The 26,429-nt window shown below is 37.3% G+C and overlaps 1 protein-coding gene across 5 annotated transcripts in view; it reads left to right on the top strand.

The window, feature by feature from the left end:
* WDR7 (WD repeat domain 7) overlaps window positions 1-26,429 on the top strand; it is a 353,450-nt gene that overhangs the window by 55,007 nt on the left and 272,014 nt on the right. For all 5 annotated transcript variants that reach the window (XM_060613943.3, XM_060613948.3, XM_060613944.3 and 2 more), the window contains 2 exons: window positions 13,687-13,882; window positions 22,978-23,192. In XM_060613943.3, the coding sequence (XP_060469926.1) occupies window positions 13,687-13,882; window positions 22,978-23,192 (411 nt within the window). The remainder of the gene's footprint in view (window positions 1-13,686; window positions 13,883-22,977; window positions 23,193-26,429) is intronic.

The raw sequence follows: 26,429 nt of genomic DNA on the forward strand, positions 1-26,429 counted from the left end.
TTTTAATTTCAGAGAAAAAAACCAGACTTTGAAAAAAGACGAAGAAAATAATTTTAAAATGTCAGGAGTGCTTTAGAAAACATTTCCCCTCATAAACCAGACAGATACTAATGACAGGAATGAAAATGCAGGAGTGAAAAAATAACACTGGTGACCCAGTAGGATATTTCTTACCTGTAGAATGGTAGTCATGTCTTTGCATGGAGCTAGCTACCCATGTTTCCTCTGTCTGCACTTGCAGCAGGTAGCTGTGCTTAGTACAGCCTGTGACAAGGAACATGTGTGTGTGTCATACTGTTGATCCCGCTTATTTACATTTAAGAAACACACAAGTGCATACCGTGTATGTATGGATACATGCATAGGTAATACAATTATTAAAATTGAACTGGAAAGAGTACCAAATTCAGATTCTGCTTTGCTTTGGGAATGAGAGGAACACATATGGAAGGGAACCAAAGAAGTGACTTTATTAAGTATTCTGCTTTGTTTATTTTTAGTTAATATATGTTTACTATTTCCCTCTTTCTTTGGCATGAATGACTGGATTACCAGTTGTGTGCTGCTAGTAGAACTTTGTATTCAAAACAGAATTTTTGGAAAATGTTTCAAAATAAATTTAGTACCCATAATACATATGTTTCTTTACGTGAGCTATAGGCTGACTTCTTTAAGAGATGAAAATATGATTACTTTTCATTTATTGTATCTTGATAAACTTGTCTTATCCCATAATCTCCAGAAGTATCCAGAAGGGGGCAGCATTGGTTTGCGAAAACAGGAAAGTCAGGCATCTAACCTAATTGTGCCTTCGCTTGACAATATTAAATCCCCAGCTCTTAGAGACAAATACAGTAATATGAATGGTGTATGTGACTGTATGTATGCTAGTAGGCTAATGTTCACAGCCATTAAGAACAATTAACAAATCAGGTTTCTTTTTAGTATATTGTGTGTTTTTTTTTTAAAGTACTGGAAGCTTTTGTTTGCATTAGCTCTTATCTCACCTTTTTGAATTTCAGCTTTTGTTATTAATTTAATTTGCATGTTACATTTATAAAGCAATATTTATTATTATGACATAGTCTCTGAAGCCAAGCAGAGTAAACGTTGGTAATACAAATGAAACAAAAGCAGGAGGCAGAACTAACGTTTTTCTAAAATATATCACAATGTACATAATGTTCTGTAACAGTCCTTTTTTCCTTTAACATTTAATTTTCTTGGATTTTGAAACCATTTTCATATGTTTTTATGCGTTCAGCACTGTCTTTTTGAAATTAATTATTATCTTTTTAAATTAAATAATACACTGTTAGTTACAGAGAACACAAATATTTTCTAAAGATGTTCTGGTCATCTTTCTGTCTCACTAAATACATTCCAACATCATTTTTAATACTTGGTAATTTATTTTATCAGAAATTTTAGAATGTTGCTTTAAGATTTTTTTCTTGTCAACAGTGAGAATACAAATTAGTGTAGCTAAATATTTTTGCACATCTGAAACGATTGCTTAAGATAAATTTGTAGATATAGAATTTCTGTATGAAAGGGCATATTGATTTCTTAAAGCCTTTTGACTAGGTATTGCCAAATTATCCCTTAAAAGCTTAGAGATAGGTTTATACCACCTATTTACCCTCATAATTCTCCATCATCCTTATAGTCTTTGAAGACTTGCTAATATTCAGGCTTTTAAGTAGTTGTATGCAGAGTATGTAGAAGTGCATAGCACCCATTCTCATTTTGAAAGGGCAAACGCATTAATATATCAATACCGTATTGGCTCTCCGTTCTGATTGGCGTATATTCTATTCTTTGTAATAGCGTTTTCCAGTTTTTTACTACTATCATATTATTTTATTCAAGACAATTAATTTTTCCTGCTCTGAATATTTATGTGTTCAAATATCATAACGCACCCTATCTCTTGTGTAGGAAACTGAGACAATTCAGTAATATACCAAAAGACTGTCAGTGATGGTCCCTTTGATATTAATGAGAAGATTGCATCCCTCTGTTCAGGCTACACTTATATTGTGCCAGACATTTAAACAATTTAGATATTCTTTTATCTCAGAAAGGCTTTTTTAAGATCTTAAGTCATATCTTTGGAAGTAAATAAGATTACATTGGGCATGAAGTTTAGTTTTAATAACAGATGTGATTCGGTGCTAAACTTTGTGAATGAAGTGGGTGATTAATTTCACTGTTTATTTTGAGCTGAAGAGATAGTGTGACCTAAAGACTAATTTTTCTTGAGTAACCTAATCATAAAGCAATTTTAAAATGAGTGAAAATTTATCTTAAAATGGTGGAAATTGTTAGAAAATCATAATGACTTTTTAAGGTGACTGTTCAGTTAGGTGCAATGTATTTTTGAATAGTCATTCGTTCAGCAAATATCTGAGTGCCAACCATATTCCAGGTGCCTTCAAGAGCCAGGTATATAGTAGTCGATAAGATATAGTCCCTATTTTATAGAGCTTCATCCTATGAGGGAGCCAGACTAGAAGACAGGCAGTTATAAGGCAACAGAATAAACGTTGTGAAGTACCCTTGTAGGACTTCCCTGAGTACAAGTCTCCCAGAGAGGCCCTAGAATGGGCACTTAGTAGGCCAGCTTTGGGTGGTTTTGAAAGACTTTCAGGAAGGGTGATCTGTATGGTACTGGAATGTGTTAGCTTTACGGGTGTGTGTAAAACCATACGTGGTGCCCGAATGACCTCTTTACAGATGTACTTGGTATGTTGTGTGTATGTTCTATGGAGGAGTCTGCAGCCGTTAAGTTGTTTTTACTAGTACCTGATGGCTCTATCTATGGCAAGTGCTGGTAGGAACTTGCTATATTTGTGCATTACTTTGAAAATAATGACCAAGAGATCAGAGTAATATATTTTTTTTAATGTTTATTTATTTTGAGAGAGAGAGAGCGTGTGTGTGCACAAGTGCGCTCCAGAGTGGGGCAGGGGCGGGCGAGGAGCAGGGAGAGAGGAAGAGATAGAATCCCAAGCAGGCTCTGTGCTGTCAATGCGGAGCCTGAGGCAGGGGGCTGGATCCCACAAACCATGAGATCGTGACCTGAGCCGAAATCAAGAGATGGACAGTTAACCGACAGAGCCAGCCAGACACCCCCAGAGTAACGGTGTTGGATGTGCTGCAAGCCGGTTAGTTGTCTGTAAGACCATTTTGACACTTTTTTTTAAAGTTTGTTTATTTTGAGAAAGAAAGCACAAATGGGGGTGGGGGTGGGGTAGAGATACATGGAGAGAGAGAGAAGGGGGTAGGGAGAATCCCAAGCAGGCTCCACGCTGTCAGTGCAGAGCCTTATGCAGGTTCAAACTCACGAATATGAGATCATGAACTGAGCCAAAGTCGGATGTTTACCCCACTGAGCCACCCAGGTGCCCCCCTTTTGGCGCTTTATTTTACTCTACTTAGGAAGGATATTTGGAAGAAACAAGATAATAAAATATGAAACTGTCCTGAAAAGTATTCGCGATGTTTTTCCAAGGAAAGATTGGACAACAGAATGAAGTGGAATGAAATGGAATGATATGAGATTAGAAAGGAAGAATGTATTTCAAAAATAACAAAAAATGCCAGTTAGTGTATGATATTTTTTTTAAAGTCAGAATTAGTTTTGGTGAATTAGACCACCTCCAATTGGTGGTCTAATTGAACACCAATTAGACATTGGTGAAGACTTTCCAAAAGGAGGTGGAGAAAACTTTCTGCTGTCGGCATGTGGAACCTAAAACCGTGAACCACTGGTCGGTCATGTCAGTGAGAACAGGGCCTTTAGAACCAAACGAACCTGGATCTGTATCTTCATTTTGGGGTGACTTCAGCAGATTACTTCACATTTTGGAGCTCTAGCAACACTTTCTAGCAACTTAACGGCTGCTGTAAAGTGTTAAAGTTGGGAGGTAATGCTTGGCCTATGATAGGAGCTCATTAAATCATTATTATTGTTTTTTTTATTTGTATTTTCAGTTATCTGCATTCTCATTTGGGTGATAAAGGCCTAAATCTGGGGAACATACTCATTCATTTCCAGTTTGGAGATGACTTTATTATAGATACTTTGTTCCTATAGCAGGAACTACTTTTAATTTCCTTGTTTCCCAACTATGGCCAGGTGCTTTTAGAATCTGCCCAAATTAGGGATGAGCTCCCTTTGTCTCCCTAACTGCATCTTTTTATTGCACGAGACAGAAGTTTCAGGATATCAAAAGACAGCAACAAATTCCCTAGAAATTGTAGTCTTAAGTGTTGTGCTTTGCCTGCTCACTGCTTGAACATTGGCGTTTTCAACTATCTGAAAGGCCCCAACTGTGTCATTAATGGAAATTTGTGGGCAGATTACAGAAGGGTATGACTGTTACCTTTGCAAAGCCTTTGGTAGCATGACCCCACGCGATCAAGGGGGGAGTTTGACCCTACTTATTGCTTTTCTTAGGCATAAATTCTTGGCGAGGCACAACTTTCTTGCCTACTTGTGGACACTGAAGGTTAGGTTTCTCCAGTGTTCTTTGATATAGACCTAAAAAGCCAGCCAGCATTCTTACTAAACAAAGAGGTATTTTTAGTATATATGTTCTAGTAGTTTACTGCTAGGCAATATACATATTATTTTGGTATTCCAGTTGGAAAAATGAAGCCAGAATCTATTTTAACCCATTTATTTCCATGAGAAGGGAAAAAAGATGTTTCATAGTTATGTCAGAGGTATGTAAATTTGACGTTTATTTCTTGTTAAGGATACAGGGATGATTGGGATGAATAGGTTGAGGCCAAGTGGGCAGATTTAAAGTTACCAGGTCAGATAGATAGTGCCTTGAAGTCACCTTTCTAAGTGAGGCATCGGAAAATAGAAGGGCAGGACCAGTAGTCACTTGGAGTCATAATTCAGTGCACTCTGAGAAAGAGGACCATTTGTGACCAAAGACTTTAGATCTTGGGTGTGTAACCCAAGGTTTGGGTGTGGTTTTGGGCAATAAGTGGACACAGCTGACTGGGGTGCAGAAGGGGAAAAGAGCAGCACTTTTGAGTTCTTAAAAAAACTTTGATGATTTTCAGTCTCTGCAGAGTTGACTGTCTCAGTCTCTAAGACTTTAATTTCAGTGAGTGAAATTAAAGAAAGCATTTTACTGTTTTAAAGACATGAAGTGAAAAGTTATAAAGTAAATTCAATGGAAAAGCAGTGTGAGGAAATATTCAGGAACAGTGAAAGGTGGTCATTGAGTTGTTGGATTGAATACTTTTATTGACTTGCATTGTTAAAAGTGCTAAGAACTTAATTAATTTTAAGGTAATTGAATGGTACTGATTATGCAGGTGGAACTATTCAGATTAAATGAAAGCAGAAGTATTAATAAACATCTTCATATTTCCTGGTGAATGCCTACACATTGGCAATTCCAAAAAATAAATATAACTCCATTTTAAAAGACAGAATTTATGGTGTATAATGAGATAATAATAACGGTAAAAATAGTTTTAACTATTATCTTTTGTATGCGTGATATGTTAGTCACTGTGCTGGTTTCCTTGTGTACGTTTCATTTAACTCACACAGTAATTCGGTGAGGTGTGGTTATTACTGTTAGTCACATTATACAGAGAAATGAGGTTCAGAGAGGTTAAATAACATCCCCAAGTCACACAGTTAACAAGTGGCCGAGCTGGAATTTGGTCCTAAGTAGTCTGACTTGAAGGCCTGAATGTATGCACCATGCATACTGCCTCCCAGTAGATGTAATTGTGTATTTAAAAATAATTGTATTTCTCTAATTTTTTACTATGTTTTCACTATTGATTTACATAAATATATAATTTTGACACATACTTAATTGTAAAGTGCTAAATTATTGAATATCATTCACTATAGAACAAAATACATCCATTCTCTTGAATTCCTGTATTTCCAATTTTCCTTCAGAGAACTGTGCATTGCTCAGTTCTCTTTTAATTTCCCTTTTAATTTTTATCTTTGATTATTCAGCTTTGGAGTTTGTTAGTTTTAACCATTCCCTCTTTTACCTTCTCTTACTTATAACACATTATTTGCTATAATTTTTAACTGCAATTTTATAAGTTTAATGGATACACACTGTTAAATTGTTTGAAAAAAGAGGTAGCTAAGAAGGTAAAAGGTCACCTGTTATCCCTCTAACTATAAGAGAACCATAATTAACATTTGGATGTCTTTTCCCGCAGGCTTTTAAAATCCACTTACTGTATACTCGTGATTATATTGTAGGTATGGTTATCTGAGCCCACGGCATCTTCATTTAATATCCTACAAATACTTTTCCAAGTTATACTTGCTCATGAAAGTAATTTTTAGTGCTTATAGAACATTACCTTATGTGAGCATACCTTATTTACTTAGCAGTTCTCCTACTTTGGATATGTAGTTTGTTCCTAATTTAAACTCTTGCATTATACAATACGATATTGACTATCTTTTAAAATTTGTTAAAATTTATGATTACTCCCTTGGCTAGATATTATGAATTTTTTTAAGATTAGAACCTCAGAATTTTTGTGTAGTAGGTATTAACGTTTTTAAGGCTACTGAGGTGTAGTAGCAAATTATTTTCTATCCTCAGTGCCTATTTCCTTGTCACTTGCCAGCACAAGATGTTTTTATCTTGCCTTAGTTTCCACATCTGTGAAGTGGAAATAATAATTATACCTACCTCAGAGGGTTGTGAGACTATAATGAATTACAGCATTTAGAATTTAGCTATGTGTTTAGAATAATACCCAGCACAAAGTTAGAACCCAGTAAAGGTTGGCTGTTTGCGATCACAATTTCTTAAATGTTTAGGCTAAATTGGTAGGTGTTTGAGTTTGCATTTCTTTATTTACTAGAGATATTGAAATTTTTCTATGAAGATTTTCACGATTTTTTTGAGACATGTTTCATCCTTTGCTTATTTGTTTTTCTTGGGGATTTTCAGGCTTGTATGAGTGCTTAACTTAATTGCAATTTTAGGCTTCTGTGCTTTCTATTGTTACTGAAATTCCCTCCTGTTCTAACGCAATCTTTCCTTTTTCTGTGTAGCTTTTTTCATATTTCGGAAGCTTGGAATCTTCCCCCACCCAGAAATTTGATGAAATTTGATTAAAAACCAGTGGCTGGATTAAGAGCAAACATCAGATACTTTAGCGGAAATTTATTTATGTTTGTGGGGTGAGGAGAGGATAAAAATCATCTGTTCTTAACTAATAACTTTTCTCAATGTCATTTATTAATTTTTTTCTCTGATAGGCAATATCTTCTTAGTCTTACATTAAATTCTTCATATTTTTTTGCTGTTTAATTAATAAAGAAGCAGATGAAGAAAGGTGGAATTCTGATTAGCTCACTATTTCTTTATTATCTTTTGTATATAGTGAATGAATGAAGATGTTAAAACTTGTTTTCTGTAAGTCTTATTTTCATATCGAACATTACCAATTAGATGGTCAGTCAGTGTTTTGGTTGGACTACATGGTCTTATTTTCTAAAACAGCTATCAAAGAAAAACCTTCTAGCTTTTTTTTCCCCCTTAAAAAAAAAAAAAGGAAGGCTGAGCTATGGATTTCTGGAAAAAAAAAAATTCTTTAAGCTAGTTTCATGAACATGTGGAAATGAAATTAACATTCCTGGGCACTTTTCCACTTCAGGTGGAATATTTAAAAGTGATAAATGATGCATCTTAACTGCACATTTATGTTCCATAGAAAGAGTTCTGGGAAGTACAAGAAATAATGATTAAGAGAATAGTGAGATTGATTTATGACTGAAAGAAGCTGGTCATTTATAGCTCGTCTAATGATGGGCACATTTAAAAGGAGAGACAATAGTTAGTGATCATATATTTAGAGAAGATTCAAAGAAAAAAAATTGTTTGGGGGCAGTTAAGAGATTGCCCCTGAAATGATATGAAGAAAAAGGAGAATTTAATTTAGAAAACAAATGAGCAAAAGTAGGAAAAATGTATGTATGCCATTTATACTGGGAGCTATTGGAAAACAGAATCATCTCCTCAGAGAGCTGGTGGAAGGGATAAACTAGCTGTCTCTAATTTCTGTAATTCATGGCAGATGTTTAGGAACAGGTTACATAAGAGGTTTCTGGGAATGGTTTAAAATGAAGTCTTGTAAAATGCGTAAGGTCGGGCTGGGTGACCTAGGTGGCATATTCTGACTCTGTCTGATTCTGTGATTGTGGCTCAGCACTAATGTACCGTGAGGATTATTTACTGGCAAACTCAGTGAGACTCTCTTTGGTTGAGGATCAGAATTATTTGGAAAGAGAAATGGGCTCTGGAGTGTATATGTTTTGATCAGGTATCTCCCTCCCTCTGCTTGCCCCAGTTATCTTAATATTTTCATCAAATAAAAATATGGTTTTTATTAAATATCCTGTTGTTTATTGTTGTTAGCCTTTGTTTTCAATTAGTTTTTGATGTCATTGGTGCGTCTTTTAGGGCAGAATTACTAGTGTTTGGAACATGAGTTTGAATAATTTTTACCTATAAAGTACTGGCCTAGTTGATAGGATGCTCACCCCATGCTGTACAAATTCTGTGTTCGAAACAATAAAACATTTGAAATGGTGTTTGTGAGTTGAACACTCTTTAAGTCACTTCGAAGTGATTGCTAAAGTGTAAACTGTGAGGCAGTTAATTGGGGTAAGGGAACAAAATATTAAAGCTCTTGTTTATGCCCCCTTTTTAACCCTAAGAAGTTGAGCTTATGAACAATTACCAGGTGGAAGGACACCGGTGTCTCACGTGTTTCACACACCCAGTGGGCACATCTCACCTGGGGGAAGAGCAGAGCCGCCACCAAAAGGGACGAGGATGCTTGTTGTCTGGGTCCTCACCTGGCCACCACAGAGCCACCAGAGGGTGGGCAGAGCAAACGATGGAACATATTCTCAGGGAAACTTAAATATCTTTTCATCGGCTACATTTCGGTTTAAGGCAGTGATCATTTGGTCAGTCTGGCAGGAGGGCAGCCCCCCCCCCCCATTATAATTACAGAAAATATGTATTTACATCCATAATCATTAACAGTGAAATCTTTGTAAAGGTATGTATTGTCCTTTGAGGTATTGCCTGACATTAGCAAGACATTTAAGAAGGTGTTTCCTTTCCTCTCCAATTTGTTCAAACTTGGAGTCATTCTTCTAAAACATATTTTTGGTGTGTGTTTTACAATGTACATGGTACGTATATTAGTACAGAAGTACGTATATAATTTGTAAATATACATACAACGGGCATACATTACAAAGTTTTTGTTTTTTGTTTTTTTTTTAATTTTTTTTTTTAACGTTTATTTATTTTTGAGACAGAGAGAGACAGAGCATGAACGGGGGAGGGTCACAGAGAGAAGGAGACACAGAATCTGAAACAGGCTCCAGGCTCTGAGCTGTCAGCACAGAGCCCGACGCGGGGCTCGAACCCACGGACCGTGAGATCATGACCTGAGCTGAAGTCGGACGCTTAACCGACTGAGCCACCCAGGCGCCCCTACAAAGTTTTTTTAATGAATGGGTGTGTGATCAAAAAAGGAGCCTAAATGCATGAGGTTCACATTTTTTTAGTTGTACTATTTTAATTGCATAATTTAAATGTCTTCTACATTATCCCCTTAAAATGTCCTTGATGTTAAGTCACGTTCAGGTGACTTTTCCAGGTTGAAATGGAACAAAGTGAAATAGAATGGAATTAATCAAATTATGGAATCAGTCATTGTAGGTGTTGTAGATGCTTTGTAACCAAGATCTCTGGAATTTAATAATTTAGTAATAAAGGAATTGTGCTAATTCAATTCATTTGTGGGGAGGCTGGGTCTAAATCAGAGGTAGGAGTTATTATATATTCTTTAAGAAGTGCTTCTTTAATAATAATTTTGAGGACAGATAAGAAGAAACCAAGTTAATTGTGTTTTAGCAAATCTTTTAAGTGCTTTCATTTAACAGATAGCTGAGAATTATTTATCATTACTCTGCTCATTGTTTGAATTAAAATTAATACCAAAGTGGTGCTTGAGAATGGTCTTTTTTCCTTTCACATTTAAATAGGTTAGACATTTGCTTTGTTTATACCATTAATTTGTTTTCACACAGCCTGTGAAGGTAACCATCAACTCACAATTAATTAGCAGAATCAAAATTAATGAGGTTTTACTGTATTGGGCCATTTCCACTCTAGGCCAGTTTTTTTCACACGAGTTGGACTAGCATTTTTTTGAAAGAAGAAAAATTAGATTTATTTTAATCCATATTTAAAAAGCAGAGAACCATCTTTTCTTGTGAGTTAAGTACCTCTAATAACTATGCTTTCTTGGGCTTAGCAATATTGATTTTTTTGTTTTGTTTTGTTTTCAGTCTTGATTATTTTGGCTATTTCCAGACTGTTGCTTATTACAGTAAAGCTAGAGTTAACTCTTCACAGGCTTATTTTCATTTACAGGGATGGGGATAGCATTTTGTTTGTTTGTTTGTTTGTTTGGGCCAAACATGGTTTTTTTGTGGGTGGGGTATGTCATTTGCCTACTTCATCTAGTGCACTGTTTGAAAGAGGAACAAAACTATTCTTTAAAGCATATTTATGTGAGTATATGTCTTAGAAGAGAGTGCATCAAACAGAAATGAAAAACTAGAATTTTTTGAATTACGGTTATACTTTCCCTCCAGAAAATAACATAGTCTGCTTTTTAGACACAGATCCTTTGCTCTTATTTAGTATTTGCTTTGTCCATTGTTTTTACTAATAGGATTGATAACATAATGTAGAACTTTTAGGTCTTTTCTTGAGGATGGATTACATTTTCTTGAATTGTTGAAGTTGCCTGCATGTAAATGGAGAGGGTGAAAGTTCTAACAGTGAAACTTCTCGTGGGAGTGGGTGCTGAAGGTCAGGTTCCTCGTAGGAACGGGGAAGCCTTTTCTGTTTGCAGGATGTCTGCTGTCTTCTCTCTGCTGGCTTATAAACTACAGTAAAAGACATTTGGCAGAGAGAATGTGTAAGTCAGTGTTGTCAGGACTTCTGTGTCCCCTCAGATATTGAGATCTACCAAGAATAGATCATAACCTGAGGAACACCAAACATAGTAAAGAACACTGATGAAGATTCACCTGTTTTTGAACAGACTTCACCCCCAATTCATGCCTCATTTTCCTTACTCTTTGAAATGGAATGACAAGAGTGTGTATGGACACCAATGAGATGACTGTGGACTTGGGGTCCAGCAAGTAGGCTGGTGAGGTATACGGCACCGGTTAAGCGATCACTCGTTTTAAAGGTGAGCAGCTCGTGAGTCAAAGTAGCAGAGTCACAAGTAGTGACGGGTGTTATGAGCACTGTGGCAGATCGGTGCCTGATTAAAGGACGCAGACAGATGAAAAGAACTGTATGGGAGGCATTCTTTTCAGTTAATCACACATAGAAGAAAAGATCACCGCAGACATTTATTTCCTATGATGAGAGAAATAAAATGACCACTTTTTGGCAGATTGATGTTGCAAAATAGTAGTGACCATTAATGTCGCCACCATCTCTTTTTGTAAGTTGAATGATGGATATATTTGATAAAAACAAAGTCGTTGCTAATGGTGATCTGTAGAAATGCAAAGCATCCGTTGTATTAAACTGTCTATTATCTTTGGTTAGCAATGGATGCCTGGTGGAACTCATAAATATTTTATGTGGTCTGAAATAACTGAAAATAAAGGCTTGGTGATATGTATTTTTACCCAGTTTTAGTCTAACGTTGCCATATTTGAAGGATTTTTTTTTTTTGTAGTTTGCTACTTTATTTTGATTCATTGCTTAATTATACAGCTAATTTATGTGTGCCATAATCAACTGCCCTTCAATCCTTAATGTCTTTTTAAGAAAGAAATCATGTTTTACGTTTCAGTTGAATGCTTCTCAGGGAACACAAAATAAGTAAGTTTAACAAATGCTTCTTTAGGAAAATTCTATATGATGTTTTAATAAAGGTTTATAACACACTCTTTCTGAACTTCATTTTTTAACTTTTAAATTAGTAAACACCTGCTATGCTGAGTATAGTGTTTAAATTATTGTACAACAAAAAGTACAAATAAAGCTAACAATAAAAGATTAACATACCTGAATTTAAGAACAAAGTAGTTAAATCTTACTATCTTTGTTTTGTTAATGCTCTGCTTCATTCAAAAATTGATTTTAAGTTGTTTACAAACAAACATTATTCAGTAGGATAAAAATAAAGGTAAATGATGATGAGAAACTGAGAGCAGAACGTTGAGACGGCTGAGTCTACATGCAGAAGTACGTGCCCATCATCCCCCACTGTGATGGGTAGAAAACTCAGGCCTAAGTTTCTTAGCTGCCAAAACATGAAAGGAACCAGTTACAGCAGCTTTTCCCAAAGTATGTTGTTCCTCCTAAATTCGGTCTTAAAAGATTGCCGCGGTCAGATGACCTTTGAGGTGAGTGACACTGTATTCCCCTTGTGGAGATAATGCTGGTCACATCAGCATGTTAAAGGTTCTTAGAAGTTCTGTGGATAAAGTCAACAACCATAACTTGTGTTTTCCGCACACATTTGGCCACCCAACGTCAGCATTTCCCATTAAGTGAGATACACCACTCAGTGCGGTATTGTTACTTAGTTCAGACTGTCTGTTTGTTTAGGCGAAGCCCAACCCAGTTAGGTTTGACAAGTTTCTCCTTTGGATCCCATTGATGATATGTATACGTGTAGTACAGTGGGCCTCTCATCCTCAATATTAGCCACAATATATACAATGATGTGTGGCTGTTTTCAGATGGTCTCACCTCAGTGTGAACTGAAAGCATAATCCAATAAATCACTAAAAGGTTAGGTTTTAAATAGCTCATAAATTGTCTTAAAAATAGAAATGCCTTAATTTTAAATAATCTAGGTTGTGGATTCCGTTCCGTGTCGCTGGTGAAAGTCTTTACCGTCTTTCTTTTGACTCTTTATATTCCATCCTGTCCTAAAAGGAATTGAAGGGCAAAAACTAGAGACGAGCAGAAAATATACAGCAGTGTTTAATTGGCCATTGTGTGTTAGTTGGGGTGGTGCAGCTGCTGATATTACAGACAGAAGCTGCGAAGCCCATGTACGGAAAATACAAAACATCTGTGGCTCTTGAAAGGAATTCTTGTGGCAGAGGGACCGGGAGGGTATTGTTTTCGAGCAAAGGAGCAGGGAAGAACATGGGTCTAAAATGACAGAGTCACACACAGAAAGAAGCACTGCAGAGAGCCTGCTCCAGCAGCTAACAAAGGAAAGTTCACAGTGTGGAAAGAGAACGCATAATAACAGATCAATTTTTTTTCCAGCTTTCCCCGCGCCTGTACAGCAATCATTTTAGTTAAGGTCATCTTCACATTTGAACAGGAGATTTTCCAAGGCATCTCTTCCCATCTTTAATCTAGGATTAATTTAGCAATTTTTCTTTTTTTTTTAAAGTGTTGTCACGACTGATCTGGGTGTTTTATGTATAATGTGAAGGAACACGCTTTTCAACACAACCTAATATTGTGGTTGGTTTTCAGCGGTGGTGAATGGATAATTACTTTTGGTTTAAGTTTTGGAGGACAAGATCATTTTATCCTGAATTTAATCTAAGTGTAATGAAGGTATATTCTTTTTTAGGCAAGAGTGCAGCACTGTATCTGCTCTGTAGCCAGTGACCACTCAGTAGGACTCCTAAGTCTGCGAGAGAAAAAATGCATTATGCTGGCATCTCGTCATCTGTTCCCTGTTCAAGTAATCAAGTGGAGGCCTTCTGATGATTACCTAGTAGTGGGATGTTCAGATGGCTCGGTGTACGTCTGGCAAATGGACACTGGTAAGCACAAATGTGAAGAGATAGACTGGAAAATCCAATGGGTGTCTTTGATTTCCTGGAAATTAAAAAATCTTCTATATGAGGGAAAAAGCCCTGAAATGTAAAAAAAAAAAAAAAAAAAGTTGCCCCGTTTACTTCCGGTCACTGCTTTTTCTAAGTGTTCTCATGATTATCAACTGTTTAAACAGTTTAAACTGTTTAAACAAGGAACTGTTTAAATGCCCTCTTGTTTGTTGTGCTGTGCCAAATACTTGCAGAGGAGTTCACGGATCTTTGAAGGAATGTAATTGAAGACGATGTACAGATTAGGACAGACATACAGACAAGTAAATAAGTGATTTCTGTACAGTTCATGAGGTAAATTGTGACCAAGATTAAGGGACCATTTTTGTATCGAGTTCGGAAACCGTGGAAAAAGATAAAATTCTCTTATTGAAACGGCAGAAAAGCAGTATGAAACTGTTCGTTATGGGAGGTGATTGAAACGAACGTTTCAAGATCTCTCACTTAAGATTTCAAGTTTCAGAAAATTTATGTGTGAGGCATAATATAGAACAAGTAATGTGTAGCTTACAAGTACACACGATTATATATGATGTTTATACACAGAATCTTATGGTTTTCCTTGGGAAATTTTCAAGTGTGTAACTAAATGCTTACTGCTGTAGGCCTTAAAAACACATTTGATTCCACTTTTGCTACTTTAAATCATGAGCTATCAGTAATTAAAGGCTTTCTTTATATACCTAGTTGTGTACTATATACTACTTCAACCAATCGGTTTTGTTTTCTTCCCCTTTCTTTGTTTTAAATAGTCCTTTTCCAAAGTAGGCTGTATCCATATTTGTGCTCCTACTGGGGCAGTAGGGAGTTCTGTTGAGTCTTTCTGTAACAAGTACCAAGTACTCAGCAGTCTTTTATTTACAGTCCTTGTCTTTACGTGTAGCGCCCAGGCTATCTTGGCAAAGAGGGAGCATTCTTGAAGAGTGTCCGACTTCTTTGCTTTCGCATTTACTTTTCTCTTTCTTCTCTGATTGTAAAAGAGGGTCATACTTTCTGTCAAAAATCAAAAGCTCCAACGTAGTGGAAAAGAAGAGAGATGAGCTCAGATCTCATTGCTGAGTGGTCAGTGTTGACATTTTGGCACATTTCTTTCTGGCCTTGTTTCCATGCATTTTTGGAGACAGAATTGCTGGCATACTACGTATGTAACTTTGTGTCTTTGTATTCCTTTTTGTTACATCCTATCTGCTGAGAAGCACTGTTTCATGCTTTCTGGTTTTGTCTGCCCCAGAAACGAAGTTTGCCAGGTTTGTGTTGGGCTTGGAGTCAGACTGCTTGGTTTGAATTTAGGATTGACCATTTGCTAATAATGTGATCTGCTGCACTTTACTGGACTTTTGTCTCAGTAAAACGAAGATCATAATAGTTCCTATTTTATAGTATTTCTGGGAGAATAAAATGAGGTAACATTTACCTAGCGTATAGTAGACAGAATCTAAATGTGTGTATATGAATGTTTGTGTACTTGGGATTTATGTGTGCATGCATGCACGTGTTTATATTTGCTATTAATGTTATTTAACAAACAAGCTGCTTTCCTTGTTACTTTGTTGAACTTGGGAATGTGATCTTACCTCCATTCAGAAATACTTTGAGAATTAATATTAAAGAGACTAAGTTCTTGTAGCATTGACGTCCAGAAAACACTATTTTAAAATACTGTAAATATTAAATTAACAATTGATATAGCACAAATGCAAGAGTGTGGTAAACTCGTATAGGACTTTTAAAAATTATTATAAAGGAAAAGAATTTAATTTTCCGAATTTTTCAGATACTTAAATAATTGATACCAGAATACGTCAGATATTTTAAATATATTTGTAACAAGTATGAAATTCTTCAGATTCTTTAATTTCATACTTGTTACAAATAAGATGTTACTGAAAGGCATAGTAACTTTTCCGGTAATTTTCCCAGAAAGAGATGACAGGTAGCCCGTAACTATAGGTATACTGGAGGAAGTTTTTTTTTACAACCAGTTTAGTATAATTAAGCCCACGTTAGATTAAACACAATATATAATGTGGAAACTTCATAATTATCTTACCTTCAAGAGGATTTAGGGAAACAGTCAGTCAATGTGGCATTCTTAAAAGATAAAGAGGCAGAATTTATTTTGGATTTAACCATAATAGGAGGTATACATTTCTTTTTCCTCCTTGCTGCTCAGGCTTTAGCTAGTGATATAAAGGTCCCTAGGGAGTCAGTATGGCACATCCTGAAGGTATTGGCATTATTTATTTATTAAATTTATTTATTTATTAAATAAATAAAAAATGAAGCCAAATAAATCAGATTCGGCCAAGGTTTGATGGATGAGATGTATTTAAACTCCGATGAGATAGTTTATCCCCTCTTCTTAGCATTTTGGGGATGTATTTTTAGCAGTGAAGCTATATCACACTAAAACTCCTCGTACGTAGTGTGCAATTTTGTGTCGGCTGTTTTGAATTTTACTAATCTTTCTAGCTTTAAACCTTTTAAAAATGTCTTTATACTTCTATGCAGCATTTGCTTTTAGTTGTTTTTCCCTCCAAATGGGTACTTTTTATTTCTAGTATTTTATTTCCTAATGACATGAAGTTGAAGCTAGTAAATTAAAATTTCACTAGAACGACAGACGTCCGGAGTCTTTTGTTCTTTACTTGTGCCGTCTTCATTATGTGCAATAACAGGTCATGGTGATGTGAAGGCTGGCGAAATCATTTTACTTCCACATCTCTGGATAGTTAGAAAATTAGCCAAATGACTGGCAACACGATTTGGCCAGCTGGACCTCTTGGCTTCTACCTAGGAACTTAGGAAAGGTGGCCCGCTGACCTAGATGGCGGCTGCTTCTGCCTGGAGCTGTTTGTGCGCGTCAGGGACCAACTCTGTCGTTCTTCACATGTGGTGTTCCCAGGGGGTGTGTCATGTCAACCCCACAGGCCCTTGACAAGGTCAGAATCCTGTCTGGGAGGCAGCGGAGGCTGTAAGTAATGACTGATTTTACAAGATCTTCTTCTCTGACAGTTACCAGTTACCACTTGATCGTCTTTGTTACATAACAAAGTGATTCTCACGTCATATACCTCTTTCCGCGGGGACAGTTATTGGGGTTCTCGTTCAGATGCAAATGCCAGCAGTGCTTGCCAAATGTTAGAAGTTAGCGTAGGAGTCACGTCAGTTTACTTTGTTCTGTTATCTTTTTTCTTTGTATTTATTTTCTCTATGAGTTTTCTGAAATATTCCTGTTTTTTGCGTTTACTTTATCAAATATGCATTAAAATCACTTAAAAAAACTTAATTATCTAATAAAAGATAGCAGAGAATTAGGAACTGATGTATATTCGTGTCTATTGAAAAACATATGTAAAGCTTGGATAACCAAAAACATAGGTGTCAAAGAATCAGATTTTTCACACAAGTAAAGCCTTAGTGTATGTGCTGTTCTTGCTTCAGACTAGTTTTTAAATTACTAAATTTATTTATTTACATAAAATTGTCAATTTTATTATAAGATGGCATAAATTTTCTTAAATTCATTGGTAATGTGTACTTCTGTTATGTAAACTTCCTATGCAAAACATTTGCCTGTTGGTGAGTTTATGGTATCTCTAATGGGTTTATAATAAATTTATGCAGTTTAGTCTGTAATTTTTATAAATATTTTCCTTTTAATATTTTCATTTCTTTAAATTGATAGTTTTGTCTTGTTACCAAAATTACCAAAGAGAATCAGGAGGTGGTACTTCAGCCCAATCTTTTGTTATTAGTAGAAAAGTTTGGTAGCAAGTATTTTTTTTCACATTTTGACTATTTGCCTGCAGTATTTAATACAGTAGAGATTAGATTTTACATTTCACAACATGTGGCATAGCACCATCAACTTTTCTATATCTCCTACAGTTTTGTTTTTCATTCTGTTACAAAAGATACAACTGGACAGGCAAAGACCCAAAGAATGAAATGGTTAAGAAAAAAATGGCATCTTTCTAAAATCTTGGTAAAGCTAAGTATAATCAGAGTTTCTTTTCTTCCTTTGGATGGTGTACTCTGGAATTTTGAAGAAAGAGGTTGTTACAGTGGAAATATGGCTGTTTTTGCTACCATTCCCCCACCCCCCCATGAGCCCTCTGGACAATTGTCCTTGATTGCTGTCCTTCCCATTAGGTACCCCTCAGCTTCCTTTTTTGTTTCCATTGTATTATTCTAACTTAGGGCTGTATTTTGTTACACATATGCTAGCTTTATTGGTTTTCCTGTCTTCTTTTTCTACTTTCTAATCCATCCCGTACTCTGCTGGCCAATAAATCTTAGGAAATAAAACAACAACAACAACAACACTTGGATAATGCACTGTCTTAATGAAAAAATACAAAACATATAATTTATTTCCTGTAGCCTTTAAATCAAGGTTCTTCACAATGTGGCACACTCCTACCTTTGTGTTTATCTCCTTTATTTTACACAGACCAGTTGCTTTATATTTAAAAATAGTTCTAGAGCCTCCTGGGTGGCTCAGTTGGTTAAGTGTCCACCTCTTGGCGTCGGCTCAGGTCATGATCTCACAGTTTGGTTTGTGGGTTCAAGGCCTGCACTGGGCTCTGTGCTGGCAGCATGGAACCTGCTTGGGATTCTGTCTCTCTCCCTGTCTGTCTGCCCCTTTCCTGCTTGCTCTCTCTCTCTCTCAAAATAAGTAAATAAACATTAAAAGAAAAAGAAGAATATTCTGTTCAAGTATAATTGGGTCACTGTCTACCACTCTATCTTTTATATCATATATATTGTTGCTTATGGTTTTCACTCATTTGGAATATTATTTCTATTTGCTTATTTCTTTATTTTTTTATTTTTATTAATTTTTTTTTTAATTTTAACACTTATTTATTTTTGAGACAGAGAGAGACAGAGCATGAACACGGGAGGGGCAGAGAGAGAGGGAGACACAGAATCCGAAACAGGCTCCAGGCTCTGAGCCATCAGCACAGAGCCCGACGCGGGGCTCGAACTCACGGACCGCGAGATCGTGACCTGAGCCGAAGTCGGCCGTTTAACCGACTGAGCCACCCAGGCGCCCCTGCTTATTTCTTTAAATAGTCTCTTTTAAGGAAATGTGAATAATAAAAACAAAGTCTTGAATATTTACCCGTGTGGTTATCATTCTGTTGTGCTTTGCTGCTTTGTGTAGCTCCAGGTTTCTATCTGGAATCATGTTCCTTTTGCCTAATATTTATTCCTTGTAGTGCAGGTCTATGGGCGATGAATTCTTTCAGCTTCTGTGTGTCTGAAAAACTCTTTGTTTCATCTTCGTTTTTAAGATCTTTTTTTCTGGTTGTAGAATTCTAGGTTGACAGCTCTTTTTTGTTTTTTGTTTTTCCTTTTAACACTCCACTGCCTTCTTGCTTGCATTATTTCCAATGAGAAATCTGCTGTCACCTTTAACTTTGTTCCCCTATAAGTGCTATGTCAGTTTTTTCCCAACTGCTTTAAAATTTTTCTCTTTATTATTGATTTTGAGCAGTTGGGTTATAGTTTTCTTCATATTTCTTGCGCTGAGGGTTTGTCATCCTTCTTGGATATGTGGGTGTGTGGTTTTCAGTGGATTTTTAAACTTTTTTGGCCATTATTTATTCAAATATGTTTTCGATCCTTCCCTCTTTTCTCTCTTTAGAGACTCCAGCTATATGTTTACTAGCCTACTTGAAATTTCCCACAGCTTGCACATTGTCTTTTCATTTTTAAAATTATTTTTACTCGGTGTTTTATTTTAATATAGTTTCTATTCTAGGTCTTCAGGTTTATTAGTCTTTTTTCTGCAATGTCTAATCTGCCATTATTCCCATCTAGTATAGTTTTCATCTCTACGAGTTTAATTTTGGTCTTTTGTTGTCTAACGTGTCTCTTTGTTCAAACTTTTTGAACATCTAGAATACAAATTGCAATAACTTTTACTGTCTTTGCTATTTTGAAAATTTGTGTCAGTTCTGAGTTGGTTTTAATTGATTTAGATTTTGTGCTCACTATTAAATTTTCTTGCCTTTTTTCAAGAATAGCCTGAAGGTGGTTCAAGGGTGGAAGCAGGGAGATTAGCTTGTATGCCATTGCCTGTAAACAATAAAAGATGATGGATTGTTACACCAGAGCGATAGCAGTGGAGTTGGTGAGAAGTGGTTGAATTCTGGGTATATTTTGAAGGGAGAGCTAACAGGGTTTGCTGATAGTTGGATGAGGGGCTTAAAAGAATGGGTTGAGTTAAAGGTTATTCCAAGGTTTTGATCATGAGCAACTCAAAAGGATGGAATTCATTTTTAGACATTGAGAAGACAATGGGAAGAGTAGATTTTGGAAAGACCAAGAATTACTTTTATATTAAGTTGAATATTAGACATTCAAGTAGAGATGTTGATTAGTAAATTGTATAAATGAGTCAAGACTTCAAGTTAGGGATATCAGAGTGGTTGATGTAAATTTGAGAGTTCTTAGCATATGGATGATATTCAGTCATAACACTGGATGTACCACCAAGAGGATTCGGGTAGATAATGATTGGGTCCCTCCAGGGTTTAGATATATTTCTGTGATGTGGAAGAAACCAGCAAAGGAGACTAAAATGGACTTGTCAGGAGGAAGAAGAAAATGAGGAGTGTTGTTGCCTAGAAACCAAATGAAAAAATGTGTTTCAAGGACTAGAGAGGAAGAACAAGACCTGCTGATAGTAAATGATAGTCAAATGAGGACTGAGAACTGAATATTGGCTGTAGCAACATGGAGAATAGGTTGTGTGCATGTTTTGGGTGAAATGTGATTTGACTAAGTTCAAAGGAAAATGGGAGGAGGAGACTTTGGAGGTAGCAAAGATAGACAGCTCTTTGGAGGATGATTATAAAAAATGGGATACCAGCTGGAGAAGGGTATTGGGTCGTGTGTGTGTGTGTGTGTGTGTGTGTGTGTGTGTGTGTGTGTGTGTTTAAACAGGTGAAATAATTGCATGCTTATATGCTGGTAGGAATGATCTAGTAGGTGGGGAAAATAGATGAAGGGAAAAGGGAGGATTGCTGAAATGATGTCCATGGGCAGACAAGACAGGGATGGAGTTTGAGCTACAAGTGTGTTAGGTAGGAGTCTGGATAGTTCATGTGGCAATTATAGTGCAATGTGAGTGGAGATACGGTGGTGGGAGCTGGTAGAACTTAATTCGTAATTGCTTCTTTGTAAATGAAATGGGAAACAAAACTTTTTTGCCCAGCTGAGGGCAGGAAATGGAGTGTTAGAGATGAGAGGAGTGAAAGGTCTGAAATAATTAACTGGGAAAATGAAAGATCTGTGGAAATGTGGTCACTATTGAGAGCCCCTTGAGATCAGTGATTGTGAATTTCAAGGGAGTCTTTCAGCACGTTTTCCATTCATATCTGTCGTCATTGTACAGGTGTAGAGTAGGTGGAAAGTTGGATTTAGTCAATGTTGGAGTTTGCTCAGTTAGTCCAAGGAGGCAAGATGAGGACAGAGCTGTGGTTATGTGGATGGGCGATGGAATTTTACTTTACGGGATAGAGAGAAGTGAGAGACAGTGCAAGTGTGCGAGGTTAATGGAATTGTTGGCATCAGTGCTGAACAAGGAATCATTGGATCAGAGGGTTGAAATGAAGAATGGGAGCTACTATCAGAGAGTGACATTTTTGAAATTGGGATCACGTTGGGATTTATTTATTGGTAATAAGATTAGAATATGACCATTGGCTGTGGTAGAGTGTAGGACACAGTTTATTGGAGTAGAGGAACTCAGCCAAGAGATTGGGATGTGTGGAAAAATCATATGTGCTGGTGATTTTCAAGCATTTTTGAACTTCTAAATCTTGTTAGAATATACACACTCTCCATTTCACACATACACAAAAAGTTTCAGGTGACAATTCCTTCTTGTGCTTTGCCTTTCAAAATGTATTGGTTAAGGCTCAGTGAATTGGCTAGTAAAACACTGATTTCTGTTAATACTAGAATCACCAAGAATTAATTCCAGGACTGCTAATGGAAAGGGGACAGTGAGTCAGAAGTTAAGCTCTTTAGGCCAGGAGGTGCAAACTTAAGCGGCATGTATATAAATACTCAACACTGGGACTAGAATCTGTGTTTGGGTGTTTGGGTACCAGCTCAAAAACATAGTAGCAATCTTGTATTTTGCTGACATTTAAGTTTCTGGGTGTTCGCTATTGTTATTTTTCGAAATTGATTTGTCTCTTTTAGAAGACTCTAGAGGAATGCCCAGTGAATCCAAATAAACTTCATCATCATTTCACTGTCATTATTATAGTCTCCAGAAGATTATATACAAATCCATGCAATGAAACTCTTGTCTGCCTGGCCTGATGCTATGTGCTGTACAAAACGGTATACAGAAAAGCTGTCTGCTTTATAGGATGGAGTTGTGCTCTGAGACACAAAGTGCATAGATGGAGATGAATGGAAAGAATGGCCAAGTGAAGAAGTGGTTACAAGTTGGACTAGTATTTATTTTCACAAACACACAGAGGAACTTTTGATCGGGTGTGAACCGTAAGAGTCAAGACATCAGACAAAATGGGAAGTCATAGTTTTTCCCCGTTTTGTGGATGTTTGCCAGAGAAAGAGAAGTTCCAGGAATTATTAAAGTAGAAAACATGAGAAGAATAGCAAAATTTAGTTCTTTTGTTTAAAATGGATAGACAGCTTAGAGGAAGCTGAAGTCATAGAAATTGGTATTTGTAGTAGAGTAATGGTGTGGAGTATCAGGAAGACCGTGGAAAAAGCCTGGGGAGAAGGTGTTGAAGGTATTGGCTCTGAACTTGACTATATTGGGAAGTTGTGGTCGGGGCATTCATTACAGGAGAAGAAACGGTTAAGGTAATGCCATGTGGAAGGTCCCTCGAGGAGGAAAGTACAAGAAAATGTTTCTGAGAGGCACCGATAAAAATATTCCCACATGGAAAACGTCTATGCATTTTCTTTCCTTAAAAAACCGTTTGAAGCGTTTATAGTGTCGTGTGCTGATGGTGAATGTCTACGTCTTCCAGGCGCGTTGGATCGCTGCGTGATGGGGATAACCGCCGTAGAGATACTAAATGCCTGTGATGAAGCAGTTCCCGCTGCGGCTGACTCACTTAGTCACCCAGCCATCAACCTCAAGCAGGCTATGACCCGGCGTAGTCTTGCTGCTCTTAAAAACATGGCCCATCATAAGCTCCAGACTCTTGCAACTAACCTCTTGGCTTCCGAGGCATCTGACAAAGTAAGTGTGGTATGTGGGCCCATGTGTGTAGACTCCCATTCAACTTCACTTCATAGCACAGTTTTGGCAGGTCTTATGCAGTAACTTTGGGGAGAAGACATGGATGACGAATAAGCTTCTGGTTTTTATTTAGGCCTATCCAGCCTTGTTTTAGCACACTTCATGTATTTGGCACTTTGAAAAAGGAAGTTATTCTCACCACTTAAAATAGTTTAAAATGAGGGGTGCCCGGGTGGCTCAGTCGGTTGAGCGTCTGTCTTTGGTTCCGGTTGTGATCTCATGGTCTGTGAGTTCGAGCCCCATATCGGACTCTGTGCTGACAGCTCAGAGCCTGGAGCCTGCTTTGGATTCTGCGTCTCTCTCCCTCTCTGCCCCTCCCATGCTCATGCTCTTTCTCTCTCTCTGTCTCAATAATAAATAAACATTAAAAAAAATTTAAAAAATAGTTTAAAATGATTTCTACGGAATTAAGTGACTTCCATTTCTGACATTAGAGTGAACCTTTATCATGTAATCTGGCTTTCGGTTTTCTGACAGTCTTCCTGTTGAAAGATTGAGCACTGGCTCTTAACCTCTCGGAAGAAAAAAAAAATCATGATTTAGGTACAATTAAGATGTTTCTAATTGTGGCTGCTCCTTTGTTTGAAAAGCACGCTCTGATTTTAGTAAGGTTGGCCCATTATAAGGATTTTAGAGGATACTCAGGAATAGGTAGGGCCAGGTTGTTCAAGCACCAGTGCTGGCCAGGACCCAAGCTGGATCACACCTTCCCTGCTGATACTCACATGAAGGCATCAGCTACTTCTTGAGTTAACAGGAGATGATCCTACGTAAAAGAAGAACAAATAATCCGAATTCATTAATTGGTTATTTGTCTTTAGTTTTATAGAGGCTAACCACTGTTTGGTTTGTGGTATTTATGTTCTGTGGTACTGTTAGAACTCGCTTGTCTCTGGTAGTGGCTGCGTGAAACTGAGAGACAGTATTAGCATCTCATCTGAGCCACAACTTAAAATTCCCGGGTGCATCTAAGTATTCATTAGAATTGTTAGTGGGTAGCACAGATGCTGTTATTTTCATTCTCTCTCATTCTGGATTGCTATTTTTTTTTTTTTTAATGGGTAGACACGTAGATAAATAATGAACAGGTTGAAAGGCTCATCTACAAACTTGAAAATTTGCCCATGAATGAGCACTGAGTGCTGATGACACAGGAATTACTATAGGTGGTTCCAGTGGCCCATTTCCTCTGGTAATTGGCAGTCATATTTGATCACTCTGTCCTTCCCCAAGAAATAAATGCTTTATTGGCTTTGTTGTATGTTTCGTAGGTCAGAATTGTGAAACCCTTCTGCGCTTTCTTTCATGCTTCCCGGCCTGTGTTGTGAAGTTTGAATAGAAATCACAGCTTAAACGTATTTGCCATGCTTATAATTTCTTTCAAGAGATCACGTAGATGTCCCTAGGAGTTCAGTGTTCATAGCACATTGTCTGATGTTCCACTTAATTTTTAATTCTATGCCAGTTTATAAAATAGTGTATGCAAGGGTAAGTATGTATGTCATAGAATTTTCAAATGTATTCTTTTTCTTGTTGGTATCCCCTAGAAGTAAAAATTTGTAAAAATCATTATACAACTGGAAAATTAAAGAAAAATAAGTGGTACGGTTAACATTTATGAATGGCTTTTGTAAGTGGTCATGGTCCATTATGTGATTTTTACAATCTTGTTTGTCCCTGTTTTAATAGCGCATTTTATGGCGCAATTAGTGATAAAAGCAGCAGATATCAGAGACACTACACTTATGTATTGTAAAATATATTGCTTGTGAACCTCCTCAGTCTTGTAGCAGTGGTAATTGTTGCCTGGCCTACAAGGAAAACAATTACAGAAGGGGGGAAAGGCTTAGGAAGCTGAGGCTGCGGGAGGGTAATCACTTTATGAAAAATGTATGTTGGCTGGACCATTAGGGATTTCTCTAACTATTTTCTCATGTTGAGTTTGAGGCTCCTTCTGAGGGGAATATTTGAAGAGCTGTCCTCTGGATGGCTTCCTAATCTCAGGAGAAATAAAACCCACCCAAAGTTTAAAAAAACAAAACATAACTAAGAGCGTGTCAGGGGTGCAGGATTGACTCTAGGATATGGGAACTAATTTTCTTCGTGGGTCTCTCAATGGAAAGCAAAATCTCTAAGGGAATGCCCTATAGAAAGAGTCCTACCTTTTCCTTGTTAGACTAGTGTTGGCATTTGGGCTGTTTGGAGTAACACGTATTGTATATCGCTAATTTTGTTAATTATGCCGGACACGCGGAGCCTCGCAGACAAAGATGGGGGCTTTCCTTTCCTCCGATTCTTTTCTTTCACTGGAAGAGCCAGAGGTTGTGAAGTGAAATTACTCTTTATGGCTGCCTCAAAGTTTTGCAAGATGTGTGTATTCAAACCCCTGTGTGTTTCTCTTATGGCGTGTATCTTAATTTCCCTGGTATGGTAATCACTTACCAGCCTCTCTGATTCTCCCCACTGAAATTCAGCCTTCTCGCAGGCGGGGATTGTGACTTATTTATGGCTGTTTCCCTCCTGACATCTAGTAGCAGCTGTGCAGTAAATGCGTATTGAATTGGGTGCTGTGTGGCAGGAAGTGCTGATGGCCTCTGCCTCAGCCTCTTTGCCCAGGTCTTCTCCCTTCCCTCACAGTTGATTGTCTTGGCTTGACGACCAGATCTGTTCCTGTTCGTGTGGCCTTAGACGCGGAACCTTTATTAATCACCTTTGCCCTCTGCCCAGTTTTGTATTCTCCCCTTTGGATGTGGCGAGCAAGCTCGTCCAGGCATAACTCGTTCTCCTTTGCTGTGTCTGTATTGTCAGCATTCCAGCGTGTCCTGCAATTATGTCATCTGGACCCTCTCCTTTACTTTTTTTCCTTATGACTCTAGAGCAGGGTTGCTCAACCTCAGCACTACTGACATTTTGGGCTGAATAACTCCTTTTTTTCCCTTTAATGTTTATTTATTTTTGAGAGAGAGAGAGAGAGAGAGAGAGAGAGCGTGCGTGCGCGCACACACGAACGGGGAGGGGCAGAGGGAGAGGGAGACAGAGAATCCCAAGGAGGCTCCATGCTGTCAGCACAGGACCCGATGCAGGGCTCAAACTCACAAACTGAGAGATCATGACCTGAACTGAAATCAAGAGACAGACACCTAACCCACTGAGCTACCTAGGTGCCCCTGGATAATT

The sequence above is a fragment of the Panthera onca genome, chromosome D3, assembly GCF_046562875.1.
Source record: "Panthera onca isolate mPanOnc1 chromosome D3, mPanOnc1 haplotype 2, whole genome shotgun sequence".
NCBI classification, from domain to species: Eukaryota; Metazoa; Chordata; class Mammalia; order Carnivora; family Felidae; genus Panthera; species Panthera onca.